The 17,639-nt window shown below is 40.8% G+C and overlaps 1 protein-coding gene across 3 annotated transcripts in view; it reads right to left on the reverse strand.

Annotated features, from left to right (window-relative positions):
• Nucleotides 1-3,555: 3,555 nt before the first annotated feature.
• Nucleotides 3,556-17,639, reverse strand: part of MAP3K7CL (MAP3K7 C-terminal like) — a 48,073-nt gene continuing 33,989 nt past the window's right edge. For all 3 annotated transcript variants that reach the window (XM_070368719.1, XM_070368695.1, XM_070368617.1), the window contains one exon: nt 3,556-4,669. In XM_070368719.1, coding sequence (XP_070224820.1) covers nt 4,489-4,669 — 181 coding nt within the window. In that variant the 3' untranslated portion in view covers nt 3,556-4,488. The remainder of the gene's footprint in view (nt 4,670-17,639) is intronic.

Consider the following 17,639-nt stretch of genomic DNA (forward strand, 5'->3'; position numbering starts at 1 on the left):
GGAGAGAAAAAGAAACAAAGAAGGAAGGAAAAGGGAAGGGAAGGAGTGAAGGAACGAGTGGCGAGAGGGAGGGAAGAAGTCAGTTTTCATTTGAATCCCAGCCCTGGTGAACACTGAACACTGTACAAATTCTGGGTCCTTATTTCTGGCTTTGGAGAATGGGGATAATTATGGCTACCTCTCAGGCTGTTCTGAGAAATAATATAGCCAATGTGATGAACCTGGATTGTCTGGCATGGAAGGGGCTCATCAAATGTCACTTCTCTTCACCTTCAGCGACACAGGCCTTCCATCCCAAGGCACCTGGATTCCCCTTCTCACCATGTCTGTCCCAATGCTCCTAGTCCGTGCTCCATCCCTGCTGTTGCCGCCACACACCCTTCCTACTGACCTCCTAACAATTCCTTGTGTCTCTAGTTCCACGCAGTCTGTGCCCTGCAACCATATTCATTATCTTCAAATCCAGCCCTGATCATTCACTCCCTTTTGAAAGTGTTTGTTTTGTCGAAACCCTCCCACAAACAGGGCCCAGTGGAACTTCCCAATTTCATTTCTCACTAACGCCCTCGATATACCCTCTGGGAAGACAGCCGCTCCTCAAGGGGTGGAAGGCTGGCATTGAGTCATTCACTTTGGGGTTCCTATTGTGGCTACTCTGCCTTGCACTTGGTAAATAAATAGTAAACTTCTGTGGAACTGAATTTCAGATCCCTCTTAGTTCCTTGTTTGTACCGAGTTAATAACACATCCCAACTCAGGCACCAGAGTGACAGAGATACCAGTACCGGTGACTAGAGATTGGACCTTCAGTCACCCGTAACCACATTCTTCTCATGTCCACACAAACTGGATGGCTCACAAACAGCAAAGTCTTTAGCAGAGCAATTACAGAGTATAATGTGGGTTACATTTTTCTTGCATTCAAGTACCTTCATTTTAATACTAACAGAACCTCTGTGCTCATTTTTAATGCTCTATAAACTTTTCATTACTGCTAATCACAAGAACATTGCAAATATATTTGAAGAGAGAAAACTCTTAAATGATTCTGTGTTATATAGATGATAAGCAATGTAAATAAGATTGGGGGGGGCGGGAATTGTCAAATGAATGAAAAAACGAAAATGACAAAGAGAAATTTTGCCTTTAGATTTCCCTGGCAACGCTACAGAAGTAGATGATGCTTGCATATTTTTTTCCTTAATTTTATCTATTTCCATTTATGGTTGTGCTGGGTCTTCGTTGCTGCATGTGGGCTTTCTCTAGTTGCGGTGAGCAGGGCCACTCTCTGGTTGTGGTACGTGGGCTTCTCACTGAGGCGGCTTCTCTTACTGCCGAGCACAGGGTCCAGAGCGTGTGGCTCAGTAGTGGTGGCTCACAGGCTCTAGGACTCACGCAGGCTCGGGAGTTACGACGCACTGGCCTAGTCGCCCTGTGGCATGTGGAATCTTCCCGGACCAGGGATCAGAGCTGTGTCCCCTGCACTGGCAGGCGGATTCTTAACCACTGGACCACCAGAGAAATCGTGTTTCCATATTCTTAAATAATAAAATCTGCTTAAAACTCACACTCCTATAACGACTCACTGTGTTGTATACCTGAAACTAACATGACACTGTTAAAAATCAACTATACTTCAATTTAAAAAATATTAAAACACATACACACAAACCTAGAGAGATGCTGGCTTTTGAGTCATGAATAGATACCTTTTGGGAATATAGTAAAATTTCAGGCTGAGACTGATATGAAAACTATTTAGATATGCAGAGATATGAAAATTATTTACTTAGTATCTCCTTAACATAATAACAAGCGTGTTCAAGTACTTTGACCCTGTAAGATTATTTTCATTCTAGTAGAGTGGAGAGATTTTGGAACTTCATTTCCCTGCTCCCCGCCTGCCGTTTTCTATAAGGTGCCATGACTGCTTGAATTCTGTAAATACGTGTAACCTTCTTCAGGTGGGCAGTGAACAAAAACTAATCCTTGTATATAAAGATCAGTAACTTACCATTGATCCATTCCATTAACCTTAGAAACATATAAATTTAGTGAACAAATCCTCCTCTATATTAGTATTTATGTCTTGAGGTTACTGAAAAAAGAAGATTCTAACAGGATAATAGGGACTTTCACCTTTGGTTAAATGTTTGTTTTGTTGCGGTTGTTTTGTTTTGCTTTTGCTATCTTTGGCATTTTATTTTTGCTGTTGTTTTAATTGGGGTATAGCTCCCTTACAACGTGGGTTTCTGCTGTACAACGAAGCAGATCAGCCATATGTATACATACATCCCCTCCTTCTTGGACCTCTCTCCCACTCTGTCCCCATCCCACCCACCTAGGTCATCACAGAGCTCCAAGCTGAGTACTCTGCACTCTACAAAGCAGCCTAAGGGTGAATAGGCTCGCATAACATTTCAAATTTGAGATCCGTCAAAAAGCTTCATCTTACAAATGAGAAGGCTGGGGCTGAGGATGCTAAGGACCTTATGAAAACACAGCACAGGACAAGAAACCCACGGCCCTGCATCATGTTTCCCCTTAGCATTTGCCCGACCGTCCAGTGATTAGTCTAAGGTACATGGACCTCAGCACCATTGGCACATTGAAAGTGAAAGTCGCTCAGTCGTGTCTGACTCTTTGCAACCCCATGGACTATACAGTCCATGGAATTCTCCAGGCCAGAATACTGGAGTGGGTAGCCTTTCCCTTCTCCAAGGGATCTTCCCAACCCAGGGATTGAACCCAGGACTCCCACATTGCAGGTGGCTTCTTTACCAGCTGAGCCACAAGGGAAGCCCAAGAATACTGGAGTGGGTAGCCTATCCCTTCTCCAGGAGATCTTCCCAACCCAGGAATCGAACCAGAGTTTCCTGCATTGCAGGCAGATTCTTTACCAACTGAGCTATGAGGGAAGCACAAGTGCAAGTGAAAGTCGCTCAGTCATGTCTGACTCTTTGTGACTCCATGGAATACAGTCCATGGAATTCTCCAGGCCAGAATACTGGAGTGGGTAGCCTTTCCCTTCTCCAGGGGATCTTCCCAACCCAGGGATCAAACCCAGGTCTCCCACATTGCAGGTGGATTCTTTACCAGTTGAGCCATAAAGGAAGCCTGGGCCAAACAATTCTTCATTGTTGTGATGTCCTGTGCATGGCGGGATGTCCAGCAGCATCCCTGGCCTCTCCTCTCTAAATGCAAGTAGCACTCCCCATTCTAGTCATGACAATAACCAGAATTTGCCAAATGTCCCTTGAGGGCATCAACCCCAGTTAATAACAACTGGTCTACCCCAGGCCATTGTAGTGCTTTAATCAGTTATTCTGTTTTATGTTTTCTGAGCAAATACTTTAAGACATTAATGCATCATTCCAGGATAGAGCTCTAAATTATTTATATAAGAAACCACAATCTTCTCAAGAAAAGAGACTTCACTGCTTTTTTGGCACTTGCAAATACAACTAAGAGCAAATTCTGACTAGGGTTAGCTTATGCCAACTTTTAGCATACATTAAGGTTAAAAAAAGGAACAAAATACAGACTGGAGAATTTTGATCCATGTTTAATGAAAAAGAAGTTACAAGAATAGAAATGGACATAAAAGAAAGAGATCAATTTGGGGAAACATTGTGATGGAACAAGGGAAGACCATATTAATCCTGAATTTACTCATGTATTCTCATTAGTCATCACTGACCCAAAACATCTCCTTAAACCCAAAACAGAGGGGTAGTTAGAATTTTACTGATGTTTACATGGGAACTCACCAAAGTAATGTCTGTTTCCCCCAGAACACACACAAGCAAAGGCAGAAATGTTTACCAGGAGGTAACGTGGCATGAAGAAAATGCACCTTTATCAGTTTTTCCTTACAACAGCAAGTTAGCACTGTGAATGTGCACTCACACAAACATGCTTGCTGCTAATATTTTCATGAGAAAGCTTTTATAATATGCAACAGTATATTCTTAGTGCAATCAATCATTGAGGGATTAAACCTAATGGTGAACATAAATATATGCAGTGAAGTTTCTGACAGTTCACACTGGAGCACAGTTGAAATATTAAAGACATGAAATTTAAAAATACTCCGATGTGAAACTACAGTGAACATCTTACTAGTCTGTTTCATGGCTGAATTCTGCTCGTGATTCTTAGTAGAAACAGTCAATGTTCTTTATCATTTTCTACCCAGATATATACAGTATGATCATACCTTGCTAAATAAGGAAAAAAAATGTTTTGAAACGAATTATGATCTCTAAAAACATCTGGTAAAGGTTTGCTTTCATTATCTTATTTAAAATAAAATAGCCCTTCTGTCCAACTAGACTGGCAAGCATGCAATTCATTAGTGTAGACCTTGGCCGTGTGTGTAATAAGGAGAAGCAACAGATTTTACTCGCTATCCCTTTAAAATAAAAAATCTTTTGGCCAGTGCACAGCAGTCACCAACCTCTTATGCTCACACTGAATCATGTCGAGTTAGGACGAGCCCTGTCTCTTCTGATACTGTATTCTCAGTTTCTCCAGTTGTTCTACACACTGGGACTGGGCCAGCTTCAGTGTCCGATTCTCCTCCGTCAGTGCCTCGAATTCCCGAGCCAGCTGAGCGGCATCCAGCTTCTCCTTTTCTGCCTGATCCAGCTTGGCAATGAGCTCCTTTCTGAAGATGCACGGGGCAGGTGAGGCAGAAGCACAAAACGTAATGAAACAAATTAAATTACACAGCAACAGCATACTGGAAGCCGAATATGTCATTCCGCTCTGCTAAATCGGACCCATCTCTGCTTCTCCAGTGACTTAGGGTCATTTTTCTAGGTTCACAAATGTTTGCTGCCTTTATTTTATCCCAGCACCTCTATTAGGTATATCCCAAATACTTAAAATACACTTTCGAAAAGCTCAATAAGTCCATCAACAGTCAGAAAGGTGATCCTTTAAAGAGTTCAATTAACTGTAAATGTTACCACTATTTTGGAGAAAAAAGCAGAAAAATTTGTTTACAACTTAAGATGCTACTGTCTTAAGGGTAGACTTAAGATGCTACTGTCTTAAGGGCAGGGGGACTATAGTTTGTCCCTTATCTATTAACAAGTTTTGTCCTCCAAGTTCAGATATTACTTCTTTTGTTTTCTGAGTTTAACAAACCTTGACTAAGTTTTTTCGAACTAAGAAATCTCAGTTGCTTCCTGCAGGTTTTATTTTCCATGTCTTTCTCTAGTCCTTACGTATATCTTGTCACTTTAACTACAAAACGATGTATCCACATTTGGTGGGAGTCTGACTTGAGAATTCAGGAAGTAGGCTAAGGTTATTGGAGGGAGCCTGTGGTGATAACGCCTTAAACAAAATCAGTTTTCAATAAATATTTGTAAGTAATTCATTGATATAAATACACATAATAAGGAGGAGAAGGCAATGGCACCCCACTCCAGTACTGTTGCCTGGAAAATCCCATGGGCAGTGGAGCCTGGTAGGCTGCAGTCCATGGGGTTGCTAAGAGTTGGACATGGCTGAGCGACTTCACTTTCACTTTTTACTTTGATGCATTGGAGAAGGAAATGGCAACCCACTCCAGTGATCTTGCCTGGAGAATCCCAAGGATGGGGGAGCCTGGTAGGCTTCCATCTATGGGATCGCACAGAGTCAGACACGACTGAAGTGACTTAGCAGCAGCAGCAGCAGCAGCAGTCCATGTTTAGATTTAATAAATTGGGGTGGGGGGCACACGATCCCATGGACTGTAGCCTGCCAGGCTCCTCCCTCCATGGGATTTCCTAGGTAAGAATCCTGGAGTGGGTTGCCATTTTCTATTGCAGGGGATCTTCCCAATCCAGAGACTGAGCCCGAATCTCTTGCATCTCCAGCATTGGCAGGCGGATTCTTTACCACTAGCGCCACCTAGGAATCCATTAATAAACATGACAACCCAAAACAGGTCCACTCCCCTTATATGTGTCGGTTAATCCTAAACTAGATTTAACTGAATTCTCCTTTACCTCCATATAAGGGTATGTCACATTTCTTCCTCCTCTGTAGGAAAAAGTGCAGAGACCTGGAACATCACTTGAACCAAGTGATCAAACTTGACATTTCTAGTAACGAGATCAGTAGATGTTGCATACATCACAAAAGACCCTACATCTTTTCTGTGGTGTGTGCATGCTGTGCTGAGTCGCTTCAGCTGTGGCTGACTCTTTGTGACACTATGGACTGCGGCCGTGCATGCTCCTCTGTCCATGGGATTCTCCAAGCAAGAATACTGGAGTGGGTTATCATGCTCCTCCAGGGGATCTTCCCCACCCAGGGACTGAACCCACATCTCATCTCCTGCATTAGCAAGCAGATTCTTTACCACTAGCACCACCTGGGTATTCCTTCCAAAAAATGCAAATACCAGACAACCTCAAATTGAGGGAAATGCTAAAAAAAATAGCTAGCCTGTACCCTTCAAAATGTTAGAAACAACTCTTTCACATGTTAAAAAACTAAAGAGAAATCAATATGCAATTCTGGACTGGGAAAAAAAAGCTCTGAAGGACATTATAGGGAAAGCGATGCAATTTGTTGTTGCTGTTGTTTAGTCGCTAAGTCATGTACAACTTTTTGTGACCCAAGGACTGTAGCCCGCCAGTCTTCTCTGTCCATGGGATTTCCCAGGCAAAAATACCAAAATGGGTAGCCATTTCCTTCTCCAGAAGATCTTCCAGACTCAAGAATCAAACCCATGTCTCCTGCATTTGCAGATGGGTTCTTTACAGTTGAGCCACTAGGGGATGCAATTTAAATACAGGCTATGAATTAGATAACAGTACTGTGTCAATGCTAAATTTCTTAATTTTAATTATGGTACTGAGGTCAAGTGACAGGATGTCCTTGTCCTTAGAAAACATCACTGAAGTATTTAGGACAAAGGAGCATAATAGAGATACAAATACTGATTGACATACACATATATATCTGTATATATATGGGATTCCTTGGTGGTTCAGACGGTAAAGCGTCTGCTCGCACTGCGGGAGGCCCAGGTTTGATCCCCAGGTCAGGAAGATCCCCTGGAGAAGGAAATGGCAACCCACTCCAATACTCTTGCCTAGAAAATTCCATGGATGGAGGAGCCTGGTGGGCTACAGTCCATGGGGTCGCAAAGAGTCGGACACGACTGATCGACTTCACTTTCACTTTTCACTATTTATCTGTATATATACATGTGATATAGATAGATGCATATCCTACCTCTCTAAGAGAGAAAGAACCCCAGCAGTGTGCAGCTTTTGGGAGAGGGAGAATAAAGCACAACTGGGGAAATTTTTAATAACTGCTGCTAAGTCACCTCAGTCGTGTCCGACTCTGTGCGACCCCATAGACGGCAGTTCACCAGGCTCCCATCCCTGGGATTCTCCAGGCAAGAACACTGGAGTGGGTTGCCATTTCCTTCTCCAATGCATACAAGTGAAAAGTAAAAGTGAAGTCGCTCAGTCATGTCTGACTCCTAGCGACCCCAGGGACTGCAACCCACCAGGCTCCTCCGCCCATGGGATTTTCCAGGCAAGAGTACTGGAGTGGGGTGCCATTGCCTTCTCCTTTAATAACTAGTGAATGCAATAAAGGAAATATGGGGGTTCTTTATATCATTTTTGCAACTTTTCTATAAATTTGAAACTGTCAAAATAAAGTTGCCTTAGAAAAAGGGCAAAAAAGCAAATAAGAATAGAAGTTCTAGTATTTTCTTCCTGCATTCAATGGACTACCTTGTGTACCCAATTTGGTGACCACTGAGCAAAATCAGGCATTGGAAAGAAACACCCCAACAGGGACAAAAGGAAGATAACCTGAACACTGATACGCATACACACAAAGTTCCTTTGGGCTCTAATTGATCTTTGAATCTTCCATGGTGTTTAGAACACAAAGGCTCCCAAAGACAAATTAGAAGTTTGGGATTAACATATACACACTACAATATATAAAATAGATAAATACCAAGGACCTACTGTAGAGCACAGGGAACCATACTCAAATCTTATAATAACCTATAATGGAAAAGAACTTGAAAAAGAATTTATATGTGTATATATACATAACTGAATAATTTTGCTGTACACCTGAAACTAACCTAGCATTGTAAATCAACTATACTTAAATGGTTTAAAATGGTTTTTAAAAATGGTTTGAAAAAAGAGTATAGGGAATTTCCCAGCAATCCAGTGATTAGGACTTCACATTTCCACTGCAGGAGGCATGGGTTTGATCCCTGATCAGATTCAGTGAGGCCAAAGAGGGGAAAAAAAATATAAAGTCTGCAAGAAAATACTTGTTGATTAAATATAATTGGAGAATAAGGTACCTCAGGGTCAACACATGTTTTAAAGATAAATAGAAACTCAAAGTACTTAATCTAATTGGGAAAAGTCACACACCTATTAAGAAACAGATGTGAATCGAACCTATTCTTCTGATTAAATGTTTGAGGTTCTTGCCTCTAAACTTAACTTAAGCAATAAACGTTAATAATTAAATGTTAGTTAAGTTTCTTATGGGCTTCCTGTTGGCTCAGCAGTAAAGAATCCACCTGCAAGGCAGGAGATGTGGGTTTGATCCCTGGGTTGGGAAGATATCCTGAAGGAGGGCATGGCAACCCACTCCAGTATTTTTGCCTGGAGAATCTCATGAACAGAGGAGTCTGGAGGGCTACAGTCCATAGCGTCACAGAGTCAGATACAACTGAAGCAACTGAGCATGCACACATAGTTTCTAATGTAACTATCTTAAAGAAAGTGAAGTGAAGTCGCTCAGTCGTGTCCAACTCTTTGCAACCCCATGGACTGTAGCTTACCAGGCTCCCCCGTCCATGGGATTTTCCAGGCAAGAATACTGGAGTGGGTTGCCATTTCCTTCTCCAGGAGATCTTCCCAACCCAGGGATTGAACCCAGGTCTCCTGCATTGTAGGTAGACGCTTTACCATCTGAGCCACCAGGGAAGTCCTGAAGAAATTTCTTAAAGAAATTGATCGGTAAAACTTATGTAAGTAAAAAGAGACATGCCTTCAAATCCCTCACCCATCAGATCTATTCCTGTTCTTTTCATCTCTTCAAATTAACTGTGTCACACAAACAGTGGCTACTGTCCAGGTTCCATATCTGATCTTGTTTAAAACTCCTGAGGACATTCATTACCAGTTTTAACTGGTAGGGAAAATAAATCACAAAATCACAGATTTTACAACTAAAAGGAATGGTCGTGATTGTCTAATCCAATCTTCTTGAGTCGGAGAAAGTCAATAATAATTTATTCCTTACTGGAATCAAGAAGACTCGATTGATAGATTTCTAAATTAGTTTCATGTATTTGATAAGCAGTTATACATCTATTTAATGAATACTGTCAAAACATCTGTTACCTCCTGTCCAAGACCTAGTTATATAGACAAGTTGATGCTCATCCATTGTGCTGTGCTGTGCTTAGTCGCTCAGTCATGTCTGACTCTTTGTGACCCCATAGACTGTAGCCCGCCAGGTTCCTCTGTCCATGGGGATTCTGCCGGTAAGAATACTGAAGTGGGTTGCCATGCCTTCTGCCAGGGGATCTTCCCAACCCAGGGATCGAACCCAGGTCTCCCATTTATATAGACAAATTGATGTTCATCCATTAGCAATTCATAATTAAATCCTGGCACATCAAGCTACAAAGATAATCATAAATAGATGATCTGAAGAACAAGTCAATATGTATAACTGACTAGATAGGGTCTTGCTTTGATTTCTTATTTATCATTTCTATCATTCCCTTCAAAAGAGTTTGATAAAGGTGCAGAAGACCATCATCACAGGAATCTTATTTCTGATGTCAAGAACCTGTAACACAGTTTTCCACATGAGGTACCTCAACAGTGAAAAGGTCATAACCTTGGCTGCACCAGAGATCACCTATTGTCTCCATCCTAAGCTGCATGCTTGGCAAAGGTTTTATTTGCTAAAACAAATAGGAAAAGGGGAAATCCTAGTGAGTTGGTAGAAAAAACTTGAAGACTTTCTGTAAAGTAATTCCAAAATGAAGGATATTCTTTATCTTATAGGAGGTTGGAAATAGATTCATCATTAGGACAAATATTTCTCTGCTTCTGTGAAGACCACTACTATGGCTCTTCGAACTTTCAAAGCTGACTAAACATTTTTATTTGGAAAAGAAAATCCTGGCAGGTTAGCCCCTAGGAGCTAAAGTATTAATTTTAGATAATAAAGTAATACAATACTATCTCTATCATGGGGAGACTTTTAGTTTAAATAAAGATTTAGACTGCACTGTTAGTGATTCTCGAAAGATATGTGCACTTTGCTGTTGAGTATCTAAGTCCAGTTGGATTCTTTTCAATCCCATGGACTGTAGCCTGCCAGGTGCCTCTGTCCATGGGATTTCCCAGGCAAGAGTACTGGAGTGGGTTGCCATTTCCTTCTCCAAGGGTGTCTTCCTGACCCAGGGATTGATCCCACATCTCCTGCATCTCCTGCGTTTGTAGGAGGATTCTTTAAAGGCCCAAATCTTTATGACTGGGGCACCAGTGGAAAGTGTAACCTTGTAGTCTGATGAAATCTGGGATACTGGGATTTCACATAAAGCTCAGTCCTAAAATGAAAGAATCCCCTTGACCACATCTCTGCCTCTCGGAGCAAAGTGAAGAGTCAAGACACTTCTTTGGCCCTTCTACTCATTCACGCAACACATATTTGTTGAAATCCTATTGCAAACCAAGCCCTGTCCTCCATTCTCGATTGCTTAGTTAGTCTCAGAAGTGTATCTCCCCTGTTGGAAAACGAACACAAATCCTACAACTTACCAAAAACCATCTTATCTGTATTAGACATCTTAGGAAAGAGGGTCAGATTTCGTTCCCTCATTACTACATACCCTGCAAACACTTGTGGAGAAATATCCTCATTCACTGTTTCTTTATAACCCTGAAAACCTACTTTCTGAGGGCTGTGTAAATACTTCAGGAAAATATGCTGGGAATGAAAAAAAGCGAGGTTTGGTTTTCAACGTTTGCTAACTGTGGTACTGTGGGAAGAAAACTTCCCTGAAGTCAAGCAAGTGAAACACATAAAACTGAACTTCCACCATCTGGCCCTTCCCTGCCCCTCACCCTCTTTGTCCCGTCTTTGAGAGTTTCCCCAGAACACAGGTTAAAAACCTCTGAGTTCCAAAATGTAACACAGGAATATCACAAAGAAATGAATGTTTCTGGTGAGATAGAAAAACCTCTTGCTGCTGGAAATTTCAAAACAAATTAAATACCATAACTAAAAACAAATCAAAATAGGGCTGTTTCTAAACTGACTTTACAAATTGCTTACACTCCATTTTCCTCCATCCCAATATATTCTCCTCAAGTGAGATATTGCTCCCTCAAGCATCATTTTAAACACTTTAAAAAGATGTGAAGGGACTTCCTTGGTGATCCAGCAGTTAAGACACTGCACTTCCAGTGCAAGGGGTGTGGGTTTGATCTTTGGTTGGGGAACTAAGATCCCACATGCCATGCAGAGCAGCAAAAAAAAAAAGACAAGAACTGCTGATCAGATGTTAATTGTGGTATTCCCCCTATGAAAACCCTTTTCTAAAGTTTTGCCATTAAAATTATATATCCTTTTTTTTTAACTCAATAATAAAAAGACAACTCAATTTAAAAGTGGGCAAAGGATCCAAATAGACATTTCTCCAAGACGTCATAGAAATGTCACAAAGCACATGAAAAGATGTTCAACATTTTTAGCTATCAGGGAAGTGTAAATCAAAACCACAAAGAAACATCATTTTATAGCCACTAGTATGACTATACGGAGAAGGCAATGGCACCCCACTCCAGTACTCTTGCCTGGAAAATCCCATGGATGGAGGAGCCTGGTAGGCTGCAGTCCATGGGATCGCTAGGAGTCGGACACGGCTGAGCAACTTCACTTTCACTTTTCACTCTCATGCATTGGAGAAAGAAATGGCAACCCACTCCAGTGTTCTTGCCTTGAGAATCCCCGGGACAGGGGAGCCTGGTGGGCTGCCGTCTATGGGGTCGCACAGAGTCGGACACGACTGAAGCGACTTAGCAGCAGCAGTAGCATGACTATAACCAAAAAGACATAATAAGCGTTGGCAAAGATGTGGAGAAATTGGATCGTTCATACGTTTCTAATGGGAATATAAAATGGTGTAGCCATTTCAGAAACAGTCTGGCAGCCCCTCAGAAGGTTATGGGGCTTCCCTTGTGGCTCAGCTGGTAAAGAATCCTCCTGCAATGCCGAAGACCTGGATTCAACCTCTGAGTTGGGAAGATCCCCTGGGGAAGGGAAAGGCTACCCACTCCAGTATTCTGGCCTGGAGAATTCCACAGACTGTATAGTCCATGGGGCCACAAAGAGTCGGACACGACTAAGTGACTTTCACTTCAGAAGGTTACACGTGGGACTATCACAGGACCCAGCAATTCTCCTCCTAGTAAAAGTGAACGGAAAAGATACATACCCACAAACACTTTTACATGAATGTTTGTAGCAGCATTATTCATAATAGCCAAAACTTCAAAGAATCCAAAGGTCCATCAACTGACCAATGGATAAATAAACGTGGTATAACCGTACAGTGGAACATTATTTGACAATAAAAAGAAATAAAACACAGTTGTATCTCATTTTATTGCACTTTGCTTTATTGTGCTTCACAGATACTGTATTTTGCTTTTCTTTTTTTTTTTAACATTTGCTCATTTTGTGTCTCTCTATTACATTTTGGAAATTCTCAAAATATTTCAAGCTTTTTCATTATTACTGTATTTGTAATGGTAACCTGTGATCCATGATCTTTGATGTTATTATGTAAAAAGACCACTATTTTATGAAGGTTAGCATTTATTAGCAATAAAGTGTTTTTATATTAAGATATGTACTTTTTTGGGTTTCCCTGGGGGCTCAGCAGTAAAGAATTCACCTGTGGTGCATAAGCTGCAAGAGATGCGAGTTCAGTGTCTGGGTCAGGAAGATCCCCTGGAGAAGGGAAAGGCAACCCACTCCAGTATTCTTGCCTGGAGAATCCCACAGACAGACTGGCAGGCTACAGTCCATAGGGTCACGAAGAGTCAGACACGACTGAAGCAACTTAGCATGCACGCATGTACTTTTTTAGACATAATGCTGCTACACATTTAATAGATTACATAGTATACTTAATAGATTAATAGTATAAACATGAAAGTGAGGTGAAAGTGAAAGTTGCTCAGCCGAGTCCGACTCTTTGAGACCCCATGTACTCTACAGTCCATGGAATTCTCCAGGCAAGATCACTGGAGTAGGTAGCCTTTCCCTCTTCCAGGGGATCTTCCCAACCCAGGGATCTAACCCAGGTCTCCCTCATTGCAGGCGGGTTCTTTCATACTCACTGGGAAACCAAAGAATTTGTGTGACTCTCTGGTGCGATGTTCACTTTACTGCCCATGGTCTAGAACCAAACCTGCAATACCTCCAAGGTCTGCCTGCACTGACACATGCCTCAACACAGATGAACTTCGAAAATATTACACTAAGTGAGAGAAGCCCGTCACAAAAGACCACATACCACGTCTCTGAATGAGAAATGCATGATTCCATTTCTCTGAAATATCCAGAATAGGCAAACACACAGAGTCAGAAAGTAGATGAGTGGTTGCCAGTGGCTGGCAGGAGGAAGAGGAATGGGGACTGACTACTCAGTGCAACAGATTTGTTTTTGGGGGTGATGAAAATATTCTAAAATTGTGATGATGGTCGCACAGCTCTGAGTCTACCAAAAACCCCTGAATTGTTTCTTTTGTTACATAACATTTTTCAACCCAAATTTTCTAAGAGTTTACCTCTTTTCCTGATATTCTAAGTCAATCTTCCCACCACCACCACCCTAGCCACACCCCACAACATGTGGGATATTAGTTCCCCAACCAGGGATCTAACCCTCACCATACCCTCCCCGCATTGAGTGGAAACTCAGAGTCTTAACCACTGCACCACCAGGGAAGCCCCTCTAAGCCAAACTTTTAAACACTACAGCACCTAACACAATTTTTCTTACATAGAGCAACAAGTGATTTCTCCTCTGAATGAGATAAAACACAAAGCAAACTTTACTATTATAAATTTAAGTTTATTATTTTTAACATATTTTAAAAATACGTATTTAATAATAGTATTATTAGTATTTAATCGGAGAAGGCAATGGCACCCCACTCCAGTGCTCTTGCCTGGAAAATCCCATGGATGGAGGAGCCTGGAAGGCTGCAGTCTATGGGGTCCCTGAGGGTTGGACATGACTGAGCAACTTCACTTTCACTTTTCACTTTCATGCATTGGAGAAAGAAATGGCATCCCACTCCAGTGTTCTTGCCTGGAGAATCCCAGGGACGGGGGAGCCTGGTGGGCTGCCGTCTATGGGGTCACACAGAGTCGGACATGAATGAAGTGACTTAGCATAGCATAGCATTAGTATTTAATAATACTAAGTTTACTACAAACTTTACTGTTATAAGTTTAAATTTTAGAACTAATTAGAGTTTAACTCTACCTTTTCTTTTTTTTTTTTTTTTTTTTTGCTGTGTTGAATGACTTGCAGAATCTTAATTTCTTGACAGGGATTGAACCCAGGCCCCCTGAAGTGGAAGTGCAGAGTCCTAACCACTGGACTGACAAGGAATTCTCAAAAACACATTTAAGACATGCAAACAATTCAGTGATAAATTTCAAATGTCATAAAATATCTATGGGAGATTTGGGTTGACATACACACATTACTATATGTAAAAATAGATAGCTAATAAGGATCTACTGTATAGCACTGCTGCTGCTAAGTCACTTCAGTCGTGTCCGACTCTGTGCAACCCCATAGATAGCAGCCCACCAGGCTCCCCCGTCCCTGGGATTCTCCAGGCAAGAACACTGGAGTGGGTTGCCATTTCCTTCTCCAATACTGTATAGCACAGTATACTACTATACAGACTTCTCAATAAGTCTGTAGTGACCTATACAGGAAAGAATCTAAAAAAGAGTGAATATATGTATGTGTGTGTATATATATATATATATGAATATATATATATGTATATGTATAACTGACTTACTTTGCTATTGTAAATCAACTATACCACAATAATAAAAAATTTTTTTAATACTAAAATAGATAAAAATGGAATCCTAAAATATGTTCAATTAACCCACAGGATGTCAAGGAAAAAAAAAGGAAATGGCAAGGAAAAAAAAAAAACAGAGGAAACAAAAAGAAAACAATAACAAAATAACCAACTCAAGTTTATAGCCCAACAAAAAAAAAAACTCATTTCTATGAGTTTCCATTAGTACACAAAATTTATATGTGTTCTATAAAAATGCTCATAATATTTATTGAAAAAAGTATATATATATTTTATGTTACTATACTTGTACTTATATAAATATATTTATTCACATACAAAAGGGTTAGAAAAAAACAGGCAAAAATGATAGTAGAGTTTTGCAAAGCTGTCAGAATTATTGGTAAATTTTTAAAGCTTTCAGTAAAATTGTCTTTTTTTTTTCAGCTGAGAAGAGAAAACTTCCCAATGAAAGTAAGAAGCAGCTGTTTGTATATCACCGGTCAATAAACCAGAAACTATTCTTTAAATTAAATTCACCCTATTGTGAGTTTGTAATCTTAGAAAATGTTTGATTCTCTTTATCCACCCAACAGACAAGATTTAAAATAATATATAATCAACTCTTCTCTCCCCTCTGTGAAGTCTCTCAAACTAGATCCAGGGAGACCCCCTCTGGAGACGAGAGTGAAGTTCAGTTTAACCTGTGCCCACATGGCTCCAACATGTAAAAACTCTCTCTTAAACACCTGGGTTAATATGGACAGTGCCCCTCTCAGTGTGGTATGGAACATTCACTGCACAGCTGAACGCAGTGGCTGTTCTTTTTTTTAACGCTTTATTTTGTACTGGTGTTATAGCCAATTAACAATGTCGTAGAGTTTCAGTGGACAGCAAAGGAACTCAGTCATATATATCCATTCTCTGGATGTATATATATCCAGTCATAGATATAGATATATCCAGAAGCAACGTAATCAGTCACATTTTATTAAATATAGGGAAGAAATGCTCATCCAAATGATTGAAAAATGAAGAGCTGATTTATTTCAGTCAAATCCATTTGGTCCACTCTATTTTGACTAAGTATCAACAACCTCAGATATGCAGATGATACTACCTCTAATGGCAGAGAGTAAAGAGGAACTAAAGAGACTTTTTTTTTTCCCCCTTTAAAGAGCCTCTTGATGAGGGTGAAATAGGAGAATGAAAAAGCTGGCTTAAAATTCAACAATCCAAAAACTAAGATCATGGCATCCGGCTCCATCACTTCATGGCAAAGAGCAGAGGGAAAAGTGGAAATAATGACAGATTTTATTTTCTCAGGCTCCAAAATCACTGCAGCCACAAAATTAAAAGACAATTGCTCCTTGGAAGAAAAGTTATGACAAACCTAGACAGTGTATTAAAAAGCAGAGATATCACTTTGCTAACAAAGGTCCATCTAGTCAAAACTATGGTTTTTCCAGTAGTCATGTATGAATGTGAGAGTTGAACTATAAAGAAGGCTGAGTGCCAAAGAATTGATGTTTTCAAATTGTGGTGTTGGAGAAGACTCTTGAGAGTCTCTTGGACTGCAAGGAGATCAAGCCAGTCAATCCTAAAGGAAATTAGAGTATTCATTGGAAGAACTGATGCTGAAGCTGAAGCTCCAATTCTCTGGCCACCTGATTCGAAGAGCCAACTCACTGGAAAAGACCCTGAAGCTGGGGAAGATTGAGGTCAGGAGGAGAAGGGGACGACAGAGAATGGGATGGTTGAATAGCATCACCAAATCAATGGACATGAGTTTGACCAAACTCCAGGAGACAGTGAAGGACAAGGAAGCCTGGCATGCTGCCGTCCATGGGGTCACAAAGAGTCGGACACAACTTGGCAACTGAACAACAATCTTGCCTAAACACAAAGACCATTTAGGAGAATATCTGTTGCAAAATGAATTTCTACTTCAGTAAAATGAAAGTGAAGTCACTCAGTCGTGTCCGCCTACCAGGCTCCTCAGTCCATGGAATTTTCGAGGCAAGAGTACTGGAGTGGTTTGCCATTTCCTTGTGGCAGATGCTTTACCATCTGAGCCACCAGGGAAGCCCACTTCAGTAAAGTGTTAAAAAAAAAACAACATGAACCGCACAAAGCCTTTGTAGGATCAAGCTCATTTTTTTACAAATATAAAACATAACCATACTTCCAGTTTTAACAATTTATCTTAGCAATTCTTTACTTCTGATACTGACTCCATATTTTAAATACAGACCATACAAATTACAAATAAAAAATGCTACATGGTGGATATAACGATCTCCTATAATCGGCCACTGTAAATCACCCCAACTCATATTTTATCCTATGCTCAACTCCCTATTCAGTGACTGGGATACAAAGAGAAGTTAAAGGGTATCGAGCTCTGCAGGGAGCTAGACAGAATCAGAAAGACAGGACATACAGTTCAGTAATAGTGATAGTCGCTCAGTCATGTCTGACTCTGTGACCCAT

The sequence above is a fragment of the Bos mutus genome, chromosome 1 (assembly GCF_027580195.1).
Source record: "Bos mutus isolate GX-2022 chromosome 1, NWIPB_WYAK_1.1, whole genome shotgun sequence".
Taxonomy (NCBI): domain Eukaryota; kingdom Metazoa; phylum Chordata; class Mammalia; order Artiodactyla; family Bovidae; genus Bos; species Bos mutus.